At 37.2% G+C, this 21,527-nt stretch overlaps 1 protein-coding gene across 2 annotated transcripts in view; it reads left to right on the top strand.

Annotated features, from left to right (window-relative positions):
• The window catches only part of RPRD1A (regulation of nuclear pre-mRNA domain containing 1A), a 41,922-nt gene extending 30,999 nt beyond the window's left edge, over positions 1–10,923 (top strand). The window contains exons 7-8 of one of the 2 annotated variants that reach the window (XM_088129824.1): positions 6,876–6,882; positions 9,437–10,923. In XM_088129824.1, the coding sequence (XP_087985950.1) occupies positions 6,876–6,882; positions 9,437–9,586 (157 nt within the window). In that variant the 3' untranslated portion in view covers positions 9,587–10,923. The remainder of the gene's footprint in view (positions 1–6,875; positions 6,883–9,436) is intronic. The other variant, XM_007429896.4, reaches the window with a different exon arrangement.
• Positions 10,924–21,527: the final 10,604 nt, after the last annotated feature.

The following is a 21,527-nucleotide window of genomic DNA, read 5'->3' as shown; positions in this document are numbered from 1 at the left end:
AATAACAACTTATCCTATTGAGATATACATTCCATGTCTCTAAACTATAAGTACATTCACATTTCACAAATATAAAATAATCCTAGTATCCTAATATAAACTGAAGACTAAAATTTAACTTAACAAAGAGAAATCATTTTTCCTTTAAAAAGACAAATTCTCCAAACTTCTTTACTTTGAAAAAAGAGAAACAGTTACATGCAAAGCCAGTTTAAGTACTATGAAATTAGGATTACATAAAGTAACTATAGGGGAAAAAAACTTTTACATCATATTAAATGTAAGCAAATCCAGTACACCATATTTTTCTAATTTAGATATCAATAAATCCAGAAAGAATCACCCAGAATAACAACATATTCCATATTATCCTTGGTTGAATAAACTGACTTTGTAGTCCTTTTTTCTTCTATCCAAGGCAGTCTTTTTCTGTAATCCATTCAGATGATTATTGATCCTTGTTACAAATTTCTTTAGCACTTTAAGCGATCTCTTTTGTATATCCAACAAAAGGAAATTATTCCAATTGCTCTCTGGGATTATCATTTTTATTTCCTTCTAGTTTTCTCTGTATATCCGATGACAGATTGTTATTCAGAGTTTTGTTTGTATTTTCCTCAAGTAAATTTTGTTGCATATCTCGTTCTGTAACATCTTCATCTGGGAACCAACTGTTCTCAAGAAGACACAACATAGCTGACATATCATGGTGCAGGTCTCTACACAGTTCTTCAAATATGTCTCTAAACACCATTATAAATTGCTTGTCTTATAAATTCAATCTCAAAAACATCCCCCCCCAAGGCATACATTTATTTTTTTTAATTAATTTCAAAGTCTCAGTGTTCAAAGTCCAAAACTCCAATGTTTTCTGAGCCCTTAAAATTTTCTATAGCCAAAACCTTGTCTTTTTGCTGTTTATTTTAAGTTCTTAAAAATTATAAAAATGTATCTTCATTTTCTTATACTGAGGAATGAAAGCACTCACCTGGTATTTCCAGTCTTGTCACTCTGCAGGCGTCTAACTTATTTGAAACAGAATAGGCATTTTCTAAAAATAGTTAGCAAGGGAAGTGTCCTTTGAAAGGCTCTGTTTGCAGCTGGAGCAAATATGGCAAATTCCCCCATCTCCCGGTCCTGGTCCCCCCCCCCCCCCCGATTGCTGTAGTGTCCAGTTTTTGAAATCATGAAATTATTTATATATGTTGTATCTTGTAAAAACCAAAACAGGATCTATTTACCACAGTAAGCTGTTGTTTATAATTAATTCCCAAAACTTACTGTAAAAGTTTCAATATTCCAATTTTATCCTTAGTCCATTTATAGCTTTCTAAGATCAAAATCTTATTTACCTTTTTGCTGTTTATTTCAGATTCTTTAAATTCTTAAGCTTATGGTTAAAGTTTTATTTTGTTCAGGATTGAAGGCAGACTCACCCAGCATTTTCAAACTTGTCATTCCAAAGGTCTCTACTAGCTTAGAAGTAGTTAATGAGCAATTTCCAAAAGTTATTAGAAAGTGAGATTTGCAAACTTAGTGTCCTTTAAAAGTCTCTGCCTTGGTTGCAAGCAAGATGGCTAATCCTGTTGTCTCCTGGTGCTCAAAAACCCATGGAAAACCACTGTCCTGTGGTCTCCTTGCTGGGAGCAGCCATCCAGAGCACATGTGGGTGATCTTCCATCCCCTCTTTATCTGGAGAGGTTCCAAGGAACCGGTCTACTCACTGGTTCCTTGGTCTTTACCACAGTTTCACTTTTGCAGACTTGTCTTCAGTTTGCCATACCTCCCCTGGAAGTCACCTCTGCAACCTTTTCAATTAATATTCAATTAATATCCTATGCATTTGTGAGACACAACAAGTAGTTCCATTCTAGTAGCTCCCACGTGAGGAAATGCTTAGGTCATAGTAGGAAACTGAAATATTAGGTTTATTTGTTTTACAGTATTTGTAGCCCATTCCATTCCTGGGTTTCTGGGCAAGATAAACAAGGTCAAGCAAACACAGTTTAAGAACACAACATTAAAGTAATATTAAAAGTTAACAATAAACATCATGGATATTCATAAAACTAAACAAACTAAGGGCTGAACACACACTGAAATAGGATTACTCTTGTCAGCTTACAAAAGAGCCAGTTTGGTCTAGTGGTTAAGGCACCAGGCTAGAAAGCAGAAGACTGTGAGTTCTAGTCCCATCTTAGGCATGAAAGCTGGCTGGGTCCCTTTGGGCCAGTCACTCTCTCTCAACCCAACCCACCTCACAGGGTTGTTGTTGTAGGGAAAATAGGAGGAGGAAGGAGTATTAGGTATGTTTGCCACCTTGAGTTATTTATAAAAATAATTTTAGAAAATCTAAAAAAGATTGGCAAGATTAGGGCCATCTATACCTCTGGGGGAAGGATATTCCACAAATACTTACTATGAAGTTCTTTTTCTTATCAAGGACTCAGGGCATCCAGACTGTACCTTAGTGAAGATGAATATTTTGACAATGAGGGATTATCTCTTACAGCTTTTATTCCATACTACACAAAGGAGCTTTTATTAACGTTTTTTTCCTCTGGTCCTAAATTGTCCAGGAGGTTTCTCTCTACTACTACCTAGAAGCAACAGAAGAAAATTACCTGGCCCTACTTGTCCTAGCAGTGGAAGGAAAATAAGAAGAAATCTTTATTGTGGTCAAATACTAGTAGTTAATAAAATGTAATAGTATAAAACTGATTTGTATATATAAAAAAAGACAAATTGTAAAATTAGCTGGGCTTATCCATCAGTAGGCTGTGCATTTTACATATGGTGTAGCACAGTGTAGCTACATTTAGAGTAACGGAATCATGAAGCAATGGAAGGAGATATCCTCGTAGGAAAAGAACTCTACAGTAAGTCCAGTGTCCTATTCTCAACCCCATTCTCAGTTGAGCAATCTGCCTGTTTATTGGTGGTGGTTGTCGGACATTAGCATTCAAGGTTTGTGTTTTTTACATCCATATGCAAGCTTTACTATTTTCAAGATGACACTTAGGACTTCCTTTTCAGCCATTTTCTTCTTGGACAGTAGCATTCCTTTCAGTTCCATACTTCATATGTGTATCATTCCCACACAGTTCTCATATGTTTGTCATTCCCATACAGATCTCTAAAATAGTCCTTTCTCAGTTTAGATTCATTACAAATCATTTTATCACATTTATTTTTAACTTCATTAAACCTACACCAGCATCTTGTTTAGCCTTGTTTACCCACTTCCAATTTTTTTTCATTTCCATCAAACTTGCTCTGCAAATTGTTTTCTTCCTCTTTTAATCTTAGTTGTTCCTTGCTCTCTTCGATTATATTCTTTGCCACTGTTCTCTCTCTGTACACATATTGCAATAACTTACTTTTATCCTGATTTTTTGCAGCAAAAAATATATTTTTTTCTGATCCATTTTCACGTCATTTCACCAAGCATGTCCATTTTTTCTCAAGATTCACCTTTGACACTACCAAAAATGGTCTATCCCACATTCAGAACACCAACATGTCGATTGCTACTTTTATCTCCACAAAAAGCGACCTAGACACTAATTCATCCATTCTAACATCAATTTTAGCTCTTTCAATTCAACCTATACCACTTCCCTGCTTGTATTCATCAATTCTGCTCCCCAAGATCAAACCACCTTAATTCAAACCTGACTGACAGGCCCAAAGATATCTGTCACCCTTTCACATGCCTTTCATCAGTTGAAACTTTCACATACAGGTAGTTCTCGCTTAACGACCATAATTGGGACTGGCAAATCTATCACTAATGACATGGTTGTTAAGCGAAACATCACATGACTGCACTGGACCTACCTCACTTCCGCTGCATTTGTTAAGCAAATCATCCATGGTCATTAAGCAAGACATCACGTGACTGTGACTTGTGATTTTACTGCCAGCCTCTCTTGACTCTGCCTGTCAGAAGCTGGCTGTGAAGTGCACAAATGGCAATCACATGACCACAGGATGTAAACGCCTGCCAGTTGCAAAGTGCTCAAATCTCAATTATGTGACCACATGGACGCTGCAATGGTCATAAGTGTGAGGATAAGTCATAAAGTTACTTTTTCAGCGTCATAACTTTGAACTGTTGCTAAACAGGGTAGTCATTAAGCAAGGACTACCTGTAATTCATTTTAGCAAAATAAGAGAATCTGTAGACTAGATTACCGGCCTTAGTCATATCTTTGCCATGCACAGCATTCCATGTTTCTCGTAAGGACAGTATTAGCCAATGTAGACACCTTTTGGCCTTTATGCCACAACCAATATTCAGTTGTACCCTAAACAAACTCATGCTATTGTAGGCAACCTATGATATCTAAATGTAGCGACTATCCTGCAAGCCAACATATTATTGACTGCATTTCACCAATTAGGAAGTGCATGTATTATACTGACACACACTCAGGTTGTTCACATTGTAAAGGAATGATCAGTATAGTTGCAGATGCTGACCTTTGTTAACTGGACCACCACACTGAGGTTTCACTGGTGATAAAGCTCCAAGTATTTTAATCTTCCAACTACTTTTCCCTTTTAATAAAGAAGTCTCTGTCTGGTTGTTCTCAGTATTTTTCTCTGTGTATGCTGTAAGAAAGTGGGTGAGAAGAAGCATCAAACAATGTTCAGTAGGTAACTGATTTAGTGAGAAAGATCAAAGGAGGGTGATTTATATTAGAGTTTTTTTTAATATTTTGGGTGAGTTTTAAATGTCTTAAATGTTGTAGTCATGATCAATCAATGGTTTGTATGGAAGGAGGGGGGCATAGTAAACCTAAATGGACATTATGGGACATCAGTTGCAAGTATTGCATGTACCTCTCCTCTCTGCATATATGTTTTCATGTATGTGTATGCTACCTTATACTGTATCTGCTTTCGTATATGTATATGTATATTCTCTTACAACAAAAACATTAGTGCAGGGGCAATTGCACTGGGAGGGGGAAATGTGTTACAAGAAGGTCCACATATTTTACCAAGTATCTGTTGTCTTGAAGATTATTTCTCCTAACTAGTTTTGTTAGTATATAAAGTCCCTTCCTTCCCCCTTCCCATTCTATGACAAAATCTCTATTAAGTTGGGGGAAAGCTCTTTTCTTGCTTTTCACTTTTTGGCAGCATTCCTACTAAGAGAGAGAGGTGGGGAGGTTATATTAAAAATATATTCTCAACCTAATTTTATTTTTTCATAGGAAATAGCCCCGTCTATTGTCTTTAAAATCTACAGGCATATGTGATACAAGCATGTGCAGAGACAGAAAGAAGAATATATAAGTAAATATAATTCATAGAGGAATGGCAAGAGATTGAGAGAAACATTTGGTTGGCATATAATTTATTATTCATTTAAAATATGTTTATCTTCAGCACCTGAAGCATTTGCTTATAAGGCAAAGCAATCTGTAGTTTTAAGATTACAGTTTAAAAATATGGATGTGGGAGAATTGAGTGGGGGAAAAGCAAACTCAGGCTCCAGTTAAACAGTAGGCTTCTTTTAATGATCTGACGTTCCTGCTTTGAAAAAAGAATGTGCACTTTGATGATCAAAGTTTAACTTGTTTGTTTGTTTTTAATGAGGGATAAAGTCTGCACTCCCTAAAATAGAGACTTTTAGCTGTTCAAGTAGCAGAGGTGGTCAAATAGCCTTTATGAATTTAGATTGATTCAGAAGCTACAGCCTTTCCTGGCAAGACTTGGAAGTCACGCAAGCCTTGGTTACGTCTGGGTTGCTGTAGCAAATTGTAAAACCTGGAAGCTGTTCCAAGGAACTGCTATTAATGGCCTGAAGCAGGGTATTTGATGAAAGACCATAATACGTTTTAGATGTCCTTTTCTAGATTTTTTCCCCCTTCTGCTGGCTTTCAGCAATCAGGAAGGTGGGACTGGGATTCTGATGTCATATCCAAATTTGGGAACTTTTCCCTGGAAATTTGTTTCTTTACCATCCTGTAAAGCATTTTGTTGTTCCAAAGAGATATTGAGGATTTGATTTGTTTTATGCATTTTTTCCAGTTTACTTTGTGGATTTTTTTCCACTGCTGTAGATACTATTATGGTTTTGACATGTTTTGACATGTTTGTATTGTATCTAATCATATATTTTGTTAACTGCTTTTAGTTGTAAAAGTTATTAGGAAAGCAGATTTATAAATGTTTTAAAAATGTTTAAAAATTGGTTTGGAACAACATGTTAAGATACATTGGGCCCACATATGGGCACCCTCCAAAGGTACGCATTTCAGCTTTTGGAATTTTCGGCTATGTTCATGCTGGTTTGGGAACTCTGGGAGTTGAAGTCCACATGGTTAGATGACACCCAAATTGAAGAAGGCTGCTGTAAACTAAGACAATTGGTGAAACGGTTTACTTTAATTAGAAATCCCTTTTATACTTCTGCAGCAAGTGAAGGTTATTGTAAGCACTTCATAGGCTAAAGTTGCAATAGGTGGTATCTCTCCCTCTCCCCCATCCTCCAGCCAAGGTGCTGAGAAATAAATGGGGCATAATAGCAATTTCCAACCCATAATGTCCCATCCAACTTCAGCAGAAGCCTCTCAGCATTGGAATGTGGATTTCTCATTTCCATTTTGCAGTCAGGCAGCTCATTTGAAGTTAGACTATTTTACTGGACATGTACAAGTGGAGGTTGGACAGCCATCTGTTGGGAATAAGTTAATTTGGATTCTAATACTGAGCAGCAAGTTGCTCATGGCCTAAATGGTCTTTTCACTCACTATGATTCCATAGTATGTAGGTTTTTACAATATTTACAACTTTCTAAGATGTGGAGGAAGTGGTAATAGATATACTGTGTTTATTTTTTATGTTATTAACTGCTAAAGTGTGCTTGTTTATTGTAATTTATAAATACTTTTCTGTATTTTTAAAGTTAAAATGAGTTGCTTCAACCTGTGGCCCAGTTCCCTAAATCAAGTTGCTTGGCAAATTGATAGCTACCCCTAGTTATCCCAGGAGAAATGAGATATCTGTAATTCCACACATTAGATATGCTTTAAATAAGAACCTTAAATCATTAATATCTGACAGGTGTTGCAGGATGCCAGAAATATAGGTGTTACTTCTCCCGCTATTCTATGCAATTTCATTATACATTTTCAGTTTAGTACAGTACTGTGCAAAAGTTTTAGGCAGGTGTGAAAAAATGCTGTAAAGTAAGAATACTTTCAAAAATATATATTGTAATTGTTTATGTTCATCAATTTACAAAATGCAAAGTGAGCAAACAGAAGAAAAATCTAAATCAAATCAATATTTGGTGTGACTAACCTTTGGCTTCAAACCAGCATCAATTCTTACACTTGCATACTTTGTACACTTGCAAAAAGTCAGGGATCTTGTAGGATTAGAGTCAGGTGTATGATGAACCAATTATACCAAGCAGGTGCTAGTGATCATCAATTTCATATTGTCAAGTCACGATGTCCAACTCTCAGTTCTGAAGCATTCTCACACAACCAGGCTTGGGTCAGATAAATACTTCTTTATTAAGAGCTTATGTAGCTTGTAAACAGAACATTGCTAAAACTAACGCCTTGGGTAAACCTCCCTCTATTTATCCCCCCTCCCCTTATTGCCTGGCATTGTGACTCCTCTTCACCTGTTGTTGACCTCTCTCCTTCCTCCTCGAGCTTCTTCCTGGTTCTTTGGGCCCCAGCTGCCTGGCCGGCAATCAAGCCAGTCTAAATTGCCCATATATGGTTAAGCTGCTTCCCGACTCCCCTTACAACCATTAACAGCCACCCCCCCTCCTTATTTACAAGTGGCAGAAACAAATCAATCCAACTCCCAACGAATGCAATACAATGGAAAACAACAACAGTTGGGTGATGCAGGTTCTAACACATATGTAGGTTGAAACACAGTCATTAACTGAAACAGAAACGGCTGTGTGGGAGGCTTAAAACAAGTGAGGAACAGCCAAACTCTGCTACAAAGGTGAGGTTGTGGAAGACGGTTTCATGTCACAGGTCATACACCATGGCAAGACTGAGCACAGCAGCAGGACACATGGTAGTTCTACTGCATCAGCAAGGTCTCTCCCAGGCAAAAATTTCAAAGCAGACTGGGGTTTCAAGATGTGTGTTCAAGCTCTTTTGAAGAAGCACAAAATGTATAATGAAATTGCAACGTTGAGGACCGTAGATGCAGTGGCCGACCAAGGAAACTTAATGCAGCAGATGGAAGACACATCATGCTTACTTCCCTTCAACATCGGAAGATGTCCAGCAATGCCATCAGCACAGAACTGGTGGAAACCAGTGGGACCCAAGTACCCCCATCTACTGTCTGGAGAAGTCTGGCCAGAAGTCAGATTTGTCACTTGCTCAGAAACTTCCTTCTGAGCCACTCTGCATGTTTACTTCACCCAGCCAGTTGCATAACACCTAAATTTAGAAGGGCTTTGTTTTTGGTTAGATTCAGTGCCTTTCCAACAGCAGTCATTAAGAGGAGATACTGGAACATCCCTTTTGAGCAGAGATTGTGCTCATGCGGTGGAGGAGCAACTGAAATTTTGGAACATGTCATATTGTACTGGTCCCTCTACGCTGACGCTCACCAGGAATTACTATTCCCAGTCATCATCAAACACCCTGGTTGCACTGATTCCCTCTGTCTCAAATTGTTACTATCAGACGAATCTGCTTCTACGGCCAAATACCATTCCATAGTTTGTACAATACACAATAGTTTTTCCACAAACATCTAGATATTTCAAATGCAGATGTCCATTTAGTCCCTACTTTATCTCAGTGTATTATGTTCTTACTGTCAATTGATTCTTATTTCTGTCTTATTTTTATTATTAGCTGCCAGAGTCATTTTAACAATATAAATAAATAATCACTATAATTGGGCTCTGACTTTTAGTTTTTAAACCATAATCATTTCTTATATATTATTCTTCCTTATACATTTCATCACTACATTTTCTCTAGATATAATATTAATATCAATCACAAGGACAGGAAGGCCTGGCGCAGTATGGTTCATGGGGTCACGAAGAGTCGGACACGACTTAACGACTAAACAACAACAATCAATCACAATTTTTCCATGGATTTTAGTGCTATAATGGTTCTATACTTTAGATTGGTAAATTTACTATTCTGTTATTCTAAATAATAATCATTTAATTGCCTTATATAAATTGTATAATGCTTTACTATATTATTTTTATGCCCAAAATTCTTAAATTTACAATTTTACTTGTTTTGTTATATGATTTTATGGCTTGTTTTTACTCTAGTCAGTTTCTGTCCTGTATAGGCTGCATTGATATTCAAAGAGTTACAGTAGACGTGACTCTTTTGTTTTGCTTGTCAATGATCAAAATAAAATGACTGACTGACTGATTGACTTACATGTTTTTCATGTGTTACAGGAATACAAGCACAAATTAACAGGTGTGTCCCAGGTACGGAAAGAACTCAAGTCACGCATCCAGAGCCTCCCTGATCTGTCAAGACTCCCCAATGTCACAGGAAGTCAAGTGCATCTACCGTTTGCAGGGGATGTCTATAGTGACGATTGATTGTCAGATCTTTCACTGGAATGAGGAATTGGTCAGGTTGATTGATAATTATTTTTGTATGTTTGTTGAGAATAGCACTGAAGTGTTCTAATTTATAAGAAATGTTAAATGTTGCTTTGTTTAATATTTGATTAACAAGTGGTAAAGCAGGTACTATGTAAGAGGCAGCATTTGTGTATTATGTTAAAAAAAAAGTGATTATTGCAATTAATTTTTGTATCCTCTTTGACTAAATCTTGCCCCCAATAGGAAACAGCTTCTTTTTTTTTTCTTGTGCTTTTTATGGATATAGTTCTGTTAAATTAAACAAAATATGTGCACTCAAGTAGCAGAAACTTATATTTTGATTGCTAAATATTTGAAGAACAATTATTTTTTTTAAATGTTGAATACAATCATATTAAAAAACAGACATTGAAAGATCAACAATGATCTTATTTAAGTAAATTAAAAATGTTTTATGATTTAGCATTTCAAACCATCAGTAATATTTAGAGTTTTTTACATTTTCAAAGATTGTATTGCTTATACAAAATTTCTGTTCTGTATTTATACCCAAATAGGCAAACCTAGAAAACATCCAGGATAGTCTTTTTTGAAGAACACTCACTTCCCTTAACTGGGAGTGGTTATATAGAAGTAATTAAAAAAAAAGAAATCCTAAAATACTAGTGAAATTCTAATTCAGAAGGAAGTCTCACTACCTTCAGTGGGGTTTATTCCCAGGTAAGTGAGTGAAAAATATCATTGTAGTGTGCTAGATTCATTGACCAAAGAGTTGTGTTGCTCTGGGAAATCTCAGTTGCTTCCATGTTACTTGCAGAAAAGCATTCACATTCCCAAATTTCATATGAGAAAAGTTTATTCTTGACTACTCATGAGCTAGACAAGTACATGCTCATTTACTCCTTATATCTCAACATGTTTGCCCAAATATCTATATGGACAATCTCAGATGACGAAATTACTTGTCTATGGAAACATACTTGCACATTTACAATCTAAGTTACCTAAGTAACACTCTTCTCCTTGCTGGCATATTTTTAGATTTTGCCTATAGAATTGCTTAATGGAAATACATTAAATGCTACTAGGAGAACACATTATTATATATCAAACATGTTAATTTTTACTATGGCTACTTAAATATATGAAAGTATAATTCCTTGGATAAAAATATTGATGACTCTATTACAGAAACGATTTTGGTGCACATTTGGTGTCCTGATCTGTCACTTTTTTCTATAGTAAACATTTGGTTTATGCAATAAGTATTGGATGTTTACCATATTTGCATTATGTAGTAATTGTTTTATGTGTTCATATGCTGTTTTGCAAATTTTAGGCATGGTCCAATCAAGCATAGTGAAATCCAATTTATTTAGTGGAAAGAATTAAATATGTGTCTAAATCTTGTCCAGTGAAATAGGTAACACATTAAAATTCTTAACTTTTGCATTATGCTCCAGTTCTTATCAAAAATATTTGCTATTGTTTGCTTCTATTTTTAACTTCTTGCTTACAATTTTTTAGATAATCCTAAAACTTTTTAATTAAACAATTTTTTGGATTCAGCTTTCTGAAAAAAGTAGGACAGCGTTATGGTATTCATTTTCCTGAAGTATGATCTTTAGATGGATACCAGTGCGTTGGTCAGACACATTGTACACCTACACTGTATAATTTTTACTTGTTAAACCATTCCATTGTGAACTTCAGAGGTGGTTACAATATCTGAATTTGCAAAGAATAATGTTCTTCAAATGGTCACTTACACTAGTGCCACTGCCTTTCATAGCTTTGTGCATAATAAACATCTAAACATGATTTTATTACACACTGTAAATGAACTAGTATATTGGACTCTCAGAGATTTACACATACTACATGGGTTCTACTCCTATGTGGAGCTTCCTTTCAGAACGTTGTAGAACTGCATAGGATTTCAGTGACAGTTTGCCTGTCTCTGCATGGTCAAAAGGCTTAATTTCTGATTGCAGCAGCAGCTACAATCAGAAGAATTTTTTAATCTTCTCATAAGCTTTTGGCTATATTTGGTTTCATTTTGCTTGCTTTTCTTTCTGTTCCAAGCCTTTGTTTTTCATTAAATGTTTTTAAGCTCTTCTTTCTTGAATAAGAGGTTATAGATCCAATGGCATTATTCTGTGAATGGGCAGGTTGTGGCAATTCTTTTGTGGCTTGACTTTCACATGGCTTTGAATCCTATCTGCACAATCAGAGTTTACCAAATAAGCCTGAGGATATATATATTTCATAGAATCATAGGAGTGAAAGAGATTTTGGAGGTCTTCTAGTCCAACCCCCTGCCCAGGGTAGGAACCCTCAGGCCATCCCAGACAAGTGACCTTTGTTTGAAAACCTCCAGCAATGGAGCATCCACAATTCTAGGAAGCAGGCTGTTCCAATGCTTAATAGTTCTCATGGTAGGAAATTCCTCCTAATAATAAGTTTGAATCTCACACTGTAAAGCTTCTACCCATTGGTCCTTGTCCTACCCTCAGGCACTATGAAGAATAAATCCACACCCTGCTGCTTGTTACAGCTCTTCAAGTATTGGAAGGCTGCCAGCATCTCTCCCTTTAGTCTTCTTTAGGCTCCTTTAGGCTATTATAGGATATTCTATTCTTATTCCTATATCCTGTAGCAGTTGTTTATACCAAATGAGTTCTGTACACAAATCTGACAATGCACAATACTCTGCTTTGGCACTTGACATGGCCACTAAACTTTGCTGAATGGACTTCCATCCAATCGGTACATTAGCTAACAATATTACCATCCCTGTTGTGGATTTTCTTGAATGCATATCAGTACCCCAATCTGAATCTACATATGCCTTTAAGATGGGCTCACCTGTAGGTTTTAATCTCAAGCAATAATTTTCTGTCTTTGCTAAATACCTTAATACTCTTTTTATTGCTGACCAGCGTGCTTGTTTAGGTTGTGCTACTTGTCGACTTAATTTATTCACTGCACACGCAATGTCAGGTCTTGACCATTGTGCTAGGTACAATAGACTTCCAATGATTGATTGGTACTGTTCTTTATTACATAGTGTACTTTCACTATAGTCTCCTTTGTGAAAATCTATGCACATTGGAGTACTTGCACCTTTACAATTCTCCATACCATACTTCAACAACAATCGTTTGATTTTGTCCTTTTGGTGCCATAAATAGCCACCAGATATGGTTCTTTCTATATTTACACCTAAATAGTTCTTTACTTCTCCCAAATCTTTTAATTCAAATGTCTTTCCTAATTCCTGCTTTGCATGTCTGATTAGCCCCTCCTCGATGGCTATCACTAACAAATCATCAACGAAACATAAAATAATTATCTGTTTCCCATTGATTTCCTTTATAAAAAATACATGGATCTCCTGTTGCTGCTTTATATCCTAACTTTGTTAATGTAGTAGCTAGACAATTATGCCATTCATGGGCGCTCTGTCTAAGACCATATAATGCTTTCTTTAATAACCACACTTTTTCAAGTGATTGTCCTTTATAACCTGGTGCAGCATCTAAATAAACTGTATGTTTAAGCTCAGCATTTAGATATGCTGTGTTAATGTCTAAATGATGTACATAATCATGGTTTATGGCTGCTAAAGTTAAGCATAACCTTACACATTCACTTTTAACAGTGGGGGAGAATGTCTCCCGTAGGTAGTGTGGGTTTGTGCATACCCTTTAGCTACTAACCTAGCTTTATATTGGGTTTCTCTTCTTCACTTTTTTTCTCATTTTGGCTTAGTGGCAAATATACTATAGCAGGTTTTGTAGCAGGTTCATATAGCAGATTTTGTAGCAGGTTCATATCCCAGGAATACTAACTTAGTTGCTCTATCCTGAGCCTTCCAGGCCTATTGCCTATTGCCTATACTTGCTCATTGGAATACAAGCCTATTGCACTAAAGCTGTATTGCCTTGTCCTTTACTGCTGCACATATCTACTGTTTTCTAAGTAGATATTATCTCCAGATCTATCCCTTGATAAATACCCAGTCCTTTTAAACTTTTAAGTGCATAGAATTTAGTCTCCAGTCCTGTACATCATTGCTGTTCTTCTCTGCTCTTTGTATAGTTCCTCTTTTTGTATTGTAACCAAAACTGGACACAGTCTTCCAAGTGGGATCTGACTAGCGCAGCATACAGCAGAAAAATCACTTCCTGTGATCTCAACATTATACCTCTGTTGATGCAGCCCAACATTGTATTGGTTCTTTTGGCAGTTGGAGCACACTGCTAACTCATGCTTAGTCTGTGCTCTACCAAGACACCCAGATTATTCTCACAAGTACTACTCTAAGCCAGGAACTACCTATCTTGTACATCTGATTTTCTGTACTTACATGCAAAATCCTTTATCTTGCATGTAAGTACAGAAGTACAAAATCCTAAAGGAACATCCACCAGTTCCTTTAGCACTCTGGGATGCAATCCATCTGGCTCCAGCAACTTGAATTCATTCAAAGAAGCTAAGTGTTCTCTCATCATTTCCTTGGATATTTTGACTGGCATTTCTCTTCTGTCCCCCATAGTGCAGCTTCTAACAGGTTGAATCGCTTTTCCTTTTGCAAAAAGGCAAATGCAAAATGAGAATTAAACAGTTCAACCTTCTCCCTGTTGTCTGTCACCATCTTATTACCTTGACTCTCCTCTTGTTTCACTCCCCCAAAAAGAACCTTTTTGTTGTTGTTATTTTTGGCATTCATTGCAAGCCTCAGCTTATTCTGAGCCTTAGCCTTCCTGACCCCATCCTTACAGATTGGGCTATTCCTGATATTCTTCTTTTGTTATATACATCTCTTTCCATTTTTGAAACTTATTCTTTTCATTTCTCAGTTTATTGGAGAGATCTTGGTACAATTACCCTGGCCTCATCAGATGTCTCTAATTTCTTTGGGCCTTAGTTATTTTATTTTTCAGAATTTCCCAACTCTCCTGAACTGTTTTTTACATCCATGGAATCCTTCCTACTTTTTCGTTAGTTGTTAAAGTCAGCACTCTTCAAATACTAACCTGATTCCTGCAATCCCACTGCCTGTAATATGGTGAAGTCTAGGTTCACATGGTTACTCTCTCAAAAATTTCCTGTGAGTCCTGATGAGTCTCAGCATGGCCAGATATGCATCCAGACCCTCCACTTTTCACCTAGCGTGCATGCAATGAGTCTTCCACCAGGAGGAACATGAGCATAGCTTATATCTTGCAGGCCACCATGGTACTTGCCTCCTTGTCCATGTTTATATGTCTCCCAAAGATAGTGCAACTCCACACAATTTCTTTTCTGTGCTTCCTTGTCTAGATTTTCGTGGGGAAAAGAAAGGAGGGGAGGGGGTGGCTATTCAATTTGTTAAGGTCTGCTAGCTTCAGTTGATGAGATGAAGTCCAACTTCTCTTCTGCTTGTAGTTACCTGCTCACTTCCAGAACATTCTAGGAGTATGCAAATTATCCTGACGAGTCTCTAAACTTGCTCATGATCTGCTCTTATCACTGAAAGTAGTTTCATTGTCAGTTACTCAACTGTAAACCACGTTGTGTTCAACTTTGAGCAAAGCTGCTTGCTCTTGAGGCTTTGGTCAGTTTTGATTCAAAGTTCTTGAAATCCTAAAATGTCCAAGCCACATTCTGGTTTCAAACTTGATGTTAGATATACAGATTCCACCAACCAATCAGGGCTACAGACAGTTCTTTTTAGAAAATTCTTCAGACTTTAACTATTCTTGCTACCTTTGACCTAAAAAAAGAAAAAGGATCATACATCTTAATTTATTTCTGATCATTTCAGACTAGCCACTTCATATCACATCTGCTTACAGCTGCAGTACAAATACAGCTTTTTCAGGCTTGATTTTGCTTTTTCTAGTATTCCTGGAAGTGTCTTAATTGGCCTTTATCCAAGCAACTCATTGACAGAATTTAACATTTAAAAGATAAATTGTCAAATAATATTTATGTTCTCCAGTATACTGATGCCCCATTCCATTATATTCCTTAACAACATTTTCCTGTTTCATGAGAAAAACTGACTTCTGATTGATTTAAAATCTCTGACTCTGGTTAATTTACACATTACAATTATTTTTAGAGTTCTGGTACCAGCTTAATGCTGAATGTTTCCATTTTTTCTGCCTCTATTTTTGCCATACTTGTGTCAGATGGAGTATTCTCATTAGCAGTATTCTCCCTCTCGACAACTTAGCTGATTTAGGAAGTCATCACCAACACATTCTGTGCCTAGGTAAGCAAGCTGTAGTGATCTCCCACAATGATGTTTTGCTTCTTAGAATCTTACCCAGATGTTTTCAACAGAACTTTCATATTCAAGGTGATGAATTTGTTTGTAGGCAAATGAGTTCTTTAAGCCACTCCATCTCCTTTTTTGTTGGGACAATTTATTTTGAAAAAAGTATAATATATTTATTTTGAAAAATTATAATAGGATCTAAAAATAATTAAGAACACAAATAATAAAACAGGATAAAAATAGCATTATAAGAAGTGATGAGTAAATGAGTATCCAAACTTAATTAATAGTGTGGCATATTGTACAGATGGTTGCACAAAACTGGGTGATTTGGGAAGATATTTTTGAGTCCTCATCTGAAAGAAGTAACTATAAGTAGAAATCATACTCCCTACCCAGAAATTTCTTCAAGATTGGATAAAGGAAGATCTGTCTAGAGTCCTTATATAGGAAGCAGCATAGTAGTGTATGGCTTAAAGTTTCTGTTGAGCCATCTCCACATAGATATAACTGAAGATACATAGGAGTGCCCTTAAAATGTCCAAAAAAGACTATTGAGGGCAATGCATCCAGCCTGGCTAAAGTGAAGGCCTTATAAAATTTCAGAATCATAATGGATGATAAACAGGAGGCTGGAGTGAACCCATTTGGAAGAAGATGACAAATATTGGAGTGTGACACCTTGCTTAAATTTGTTTGGAGATCTATATCCCAAATTTGTTGTTTGAGGACAGTTCTAGTATTATCAAAACCTAATGAGCACAAACCTTCCATAGAGAAGCCCAGTAAATGAATTTTATTTAGGGCTTTTTTAAGCCATGATGATTTAAAATGGGCCCAAACTTATAGGAAATAGGATTAACTTTAGCCAAAAGATAGTAAGAAAAAAACATGCTAGTGTCCAACAAGACTATACCTGTCTCTATACTGCATGCACAATCATTAGGCAAGTTGTATTTTTGAGGATGAATTTCATTATTGAACAACTACAGTGCTCTCGGTCAATCCAAAATGTTAATAAACCTCAAACCTGAATATTTAAAATAGTAAAAGTGAGGTTTTGGCTTTCTTAGGAGTATATCTATGTGTGCACAATTATTGGGCAACTATTAGTGTGCAGAATTATTATGCAACTAAATGAAAAACGAAAATTCCCCCATCTCACTCGTTTATTTTCATCTGTTAGTGAGAATAATAAACAAACAACTCAAAATTTACAGATAAACATTTCTGACATTTCAAACAAAAAATCAGTGACTAATATAGCCACCCTTCTTTGCAATAACAGTCATAAGCCTTCCATTCATGGAGTCTGTCAGTTTCTTGATCTGTTGACGATCAACTTTTTGTGTAGCAGTAACCACAGCCTCCCAGACACCGTTCAGAGAGGTGTGCTGTTTTCCTTCACCGTAAATCTCCCGTTTGAGAGGGCCCACAAGTTCTCAATAGGGTTTAGGTCAGGTGAGGAAGGGGGCCATGTCATTATTCTTTCATCTTTGAGGCCTTTACTGGCTAGCCAAGCAGTGGAATACTTCGATGCATGCGATGGAGAATTGTCTTGCATAAACAGCATGGTCTTCTTGAAAGATGCAGGCTTTTTCCTGTACCACTGCTTGAAGAAAGTGTCTTCTAAAAACTGGCAGTAGGTTTGGGAGCTGATTATGAGTCCATCTTCAACCCGAAAAGGTCCAACTAGCTCATCTATAATAATACCAGCCCATACCAGTACCCCACCTCCACCTTGCTGGCATCTGAGTCGAAGTGGAGCTCTGTGCCCATTACTGATCCAGCCATGGGCCCATCCATCTGGTCCGTCAAGAGTCACTCTCATCTCATCAGTCCATAAAACCTTTGAAAAATCTGTCTTCAGATATTTCTTGGCCCAGTCTTGCCGTTTCAACTTATGTGTCTTGTTCAGTGGTGGTTGAGTTTCCTTACCTTGGCCATGTCTCTGAGCACTGAACACTTTGTACTTCTGGGCACTCCAGGTAGGTTGCAGTTCTGGAATATGACAGCACTGGAGGATAATGGGTTCCTGGTAGCTTCACGTTTGATTCTTCTCAAATCTTTGGCAGTTAATTTGCATATTTTTTTCTCAACACGTTTCTTGCGACCCTGTTGACTATTTGCAACAAAACGTCTGATGGTTCTCTGGTCACACCCCAATATCTTAGCAATTTCAAGAGTGCTGCATCCCTCTGAAAGACTTTTTACAATTTTTGCCTTTTCAGAGTCAGTTAAATCTCTTTTTAGGTCCATTTTGCCTGAGGAAAAGAAGCTGCCTAATAATTATGCACACCTTGATATAGGGTGTTGATCTCCTTAGGCCACACCCTCCCTCATTACCCAAATGCTTATACAGCTTAGAGGTGGAAAATATGCATAAAAATAATGATATGGTCAAAATACTCACTTGCCTAATAATTGTGCACACGGTGTACATGTAAGATGGCATTTTGGATACTTTTTGAAACCGTCAGTATGGGTCTAATAAACTTATTTTGAATAGTTTCAAGAATGTTAAGCTTTGCAAAAGAGCAAATTTGGGAGCCATAAAGAAGCTGAGGGACTACCTTAGCTTGGAAAACCTTGCAACCTGAAGAGATATAATGGGTTCCTTTTGAGTGGTAAAATCTTACGATAGCTGTAGAGGTACACTATGCGAAACTTGCCCAGTAAAAAAAATGAACATTCCAGGATAGAGAAGCATGGAATTGCACTCCAGGATATTTATAGGTGCGCGTCTGCTCAATTTGAGTCCCATTTATTTGCCATTTGTGAATTTTATGATGTCAGACAGAAACTAAATCTGGCTTTCTAATAGTGTATTGATAACTGTACAGAATAGAGCTAGTGCCCTAAGTGCTTTTCTCATTCCCACCTGTGAAGTAGACATAACTACATCATTGGCATACAGTACTGCTGGAATTGCATGATCAGCTAAGATAGCTGGGTGATGGGCTGAAACAGCAAGCGGTTGGATTATTGGATTTAGATATAGATTAAAAAGTAGTGGAGCTAATATGAAACCTTGTTTTTCACCTCTAAGTTGGGACTGCTTTAGATAAATGTCCTCAAGGAGTATATCTAATTCTCAAGGAAGTATTTGAGTAAAGTGACTGAATAAGTAGGAGCAACTTTTATCAATAGTGGAACGTCTCAGACTGTCCCACAGTCTCTCCTTTGGTATTAGATCAAAAGCTGACTTAAAATCAACAAAACGTGCAAAAAGGGAACCTCGAGGGGGCGCAGAATATTTTTCTGCCAAATGATGGAAAGCCAAACAATGATCTAACGCTGATTGTTCCCCTCTAAATCCAGCCTGTTCTTCAGCAATGATATTTTCATTTTGTACCCAATCCACTAATTTTAGATATAAAAATCTGGCATAAAGTTTACTTATTGTATTTAATAAACTAATAGGCCTATTACTTTGTAGGGTCAAGCCTATTTCCTTTATTTTTCTATAATGGTACAACAATAGCCTGATTCCAATCAGATGGAAATTGGCCTGTATTGTTAAAATATATGTGAATAGAATGGCCAGAACTGGAGCCCACCAATCTTTGTTTTCCTTATTAATTCTGGGGGAATGAAATCACCTCCAGATGCTTTACCTGGTTTTAATTCGGCAATAAGATCTTTAATCTCAGTTATAGACACTGGAGGCCAATATGTGAGGTCACTACAAGAGGGAATCACATCTGAGATCACAGCAGATTCCTTTTTAAAGATGTTACAGAAGTGATCCTCCCCCTTATCTGCAGATATTTGTGTGATAGGGCAAAATCATCTATCCAAAAGGGACCAATTGATTAAGCACCAAAACCAAGTGGAGTTCTTAAATTTTGCTGCTGAAATTAAATTCCTCCAATTCTCCCTTATAGCCTGCATTTTCTTTATCGTCAAAATGTCTTTATAATTTTTTTCCTGAACCTTATGTAACTGAGAAGCACTAAAAGAATTTTCCTGACGAAAGGAGGTTAGTGCATTTAAGAAAGCCTTTTTAGCATTGATGCAATCATTATTGTACCAAGGTTTGGACCTTTTATGTGCATAAACATCACTGGCTGTTGAAAATCTTGTCAGGGAAACTTGGAGATTAACAATAATTGACTAATACAGTGACACTAATACTACTACAGTGGTACCTCTAGTTACGAACTTAATCTGTTCCGTGACTCTGGTTGCAACTCGAGTTGGTCTCAAGTCGAGGTAAAGTTTCCCATAAGGTTCAATGTAAATACGGTTAATCCGTTCTGCCCTCCGAATTTGGTCGTACCACAAGGCAAATTTCCCCATAAGGTTCAATGTAAATACGGCTAAACAGTTCTGAAACATATGCATTTTATTTTTAAACCTCAAAAACCTTCCAATCGCCACAAAAACCTTCCAAACACCACAAAACACACCACAAGCCTCACCAAACATCTCCTTGCTACCGCGATCTCGCCCACAGGAAGCCGCGACCGCGTGGCAGCAGGGAAAATGGCCGCGGATCCGGTTCATAAGTAGAGGCGGAGTTCGCAAGTAGAGGTAAAATTTTGGGGCCAGAGCTGGTCGTATCTTGAAAAATTCGTAAGGAGGGGCGTTCGTAACTAGAGGTACCACTGTTCAGTGACACTACTTGTTCTTTTGAATCAGGGTATGCATTTGAAGCAGGGGCTCTGAAGTCAAGAGCCCAGACAAAACTTTAACAAATCTTGAGACCATTTGTTCTGTACTCAGCCCTTTCTTGTAATGTCAATGGGGCAGTGGACTACTTTTAATGTTTCAGGATTTGTTTTAGATCAAAAAGACAAATTAGTGGAAAGTGGTCACTATCAGGGAGTGTTCCGATATAGAAGTAAGATATAAGATGAACAAAGCTCCTGGAAATCATGATATAATCAATCACGCTGGCCCCATTAGGGCACCAGAATGTAAACTCCCCTTTTATATCACCTCTAACATTGCCATTAAGTATAACTAGATCTTAATTGTCCACAAATTGAGCCAAATGAACTCCTACAATGTTACAGTGTTGGTCTTTAGATTATCTGGCCAATAAGTAGCCCACATTGGTTTTAGGGAGCATTGGCCATTTAAAATAAGCTTGCAAAAGGGCATCAGATTGGCCAATACATGCATTAAAGTCATCAGCTATTATAATTATAGAGTCTGGGTATTGACAGTATTGTTCAGCATCTGCCTGTGGTATAGAGAATACTTCCTCCTCAATAGTTAGCAAGGTCTGATGCTCCCCCACAGGCTTCCCATATGCCCCATGAGGGAGAAATATTATTTGGAAGACGATTTCCAACCGTTCCATTGTCTGCCGAAGGAGGGCAATTAGTGTCAGTGTTTGGAGACACAAGGTCAATAAGTGGCTCAGCTGTAGCAATAGTGACCAGTAAGGTTTTCTTAAGGGTTTTCAGCGTATGTATTATATTATCTTGTTCATTCCCGGGCAGGAAACCAAAGGCACTGATAAGGCCTTCAGCTGAATCTGACATATCTTTATTCATTTAGTGAGATTCTGACTCCCGCTGCCTTGCTTTTCCAAGGCCAGATGCAGGGGAGAGGAAGATTTGCTGACATCTGGTAAAGTTTTGGAATGGTTATGGAGTCTAAGTGTGACAGAGATAAACAGAGAATTAACTTTTACTTTGCACAAGACTGGTG

Source organism: Python bivittatus, unplaced genomic scaffold (assembly GCF_059951505.1).
Source record: "Python bivittatus isolate LINGU-HERP-01145 unplaced genomic scaffold, Pbiv_v1 ctg000000_np1212, whole genome shotgun sequence".
Classification (NCBI taxonomy): domain Eukaryota; kingdom Metazoa; phylum Chordata; class Lepidosauria; order Squamata; family Pythonidae; genus Python; species Python bivittatus.
Note: the sequence above shows the minus strand (reverse complement) of the source record. Positions and strands in the feature narration are given on the sequence as shown.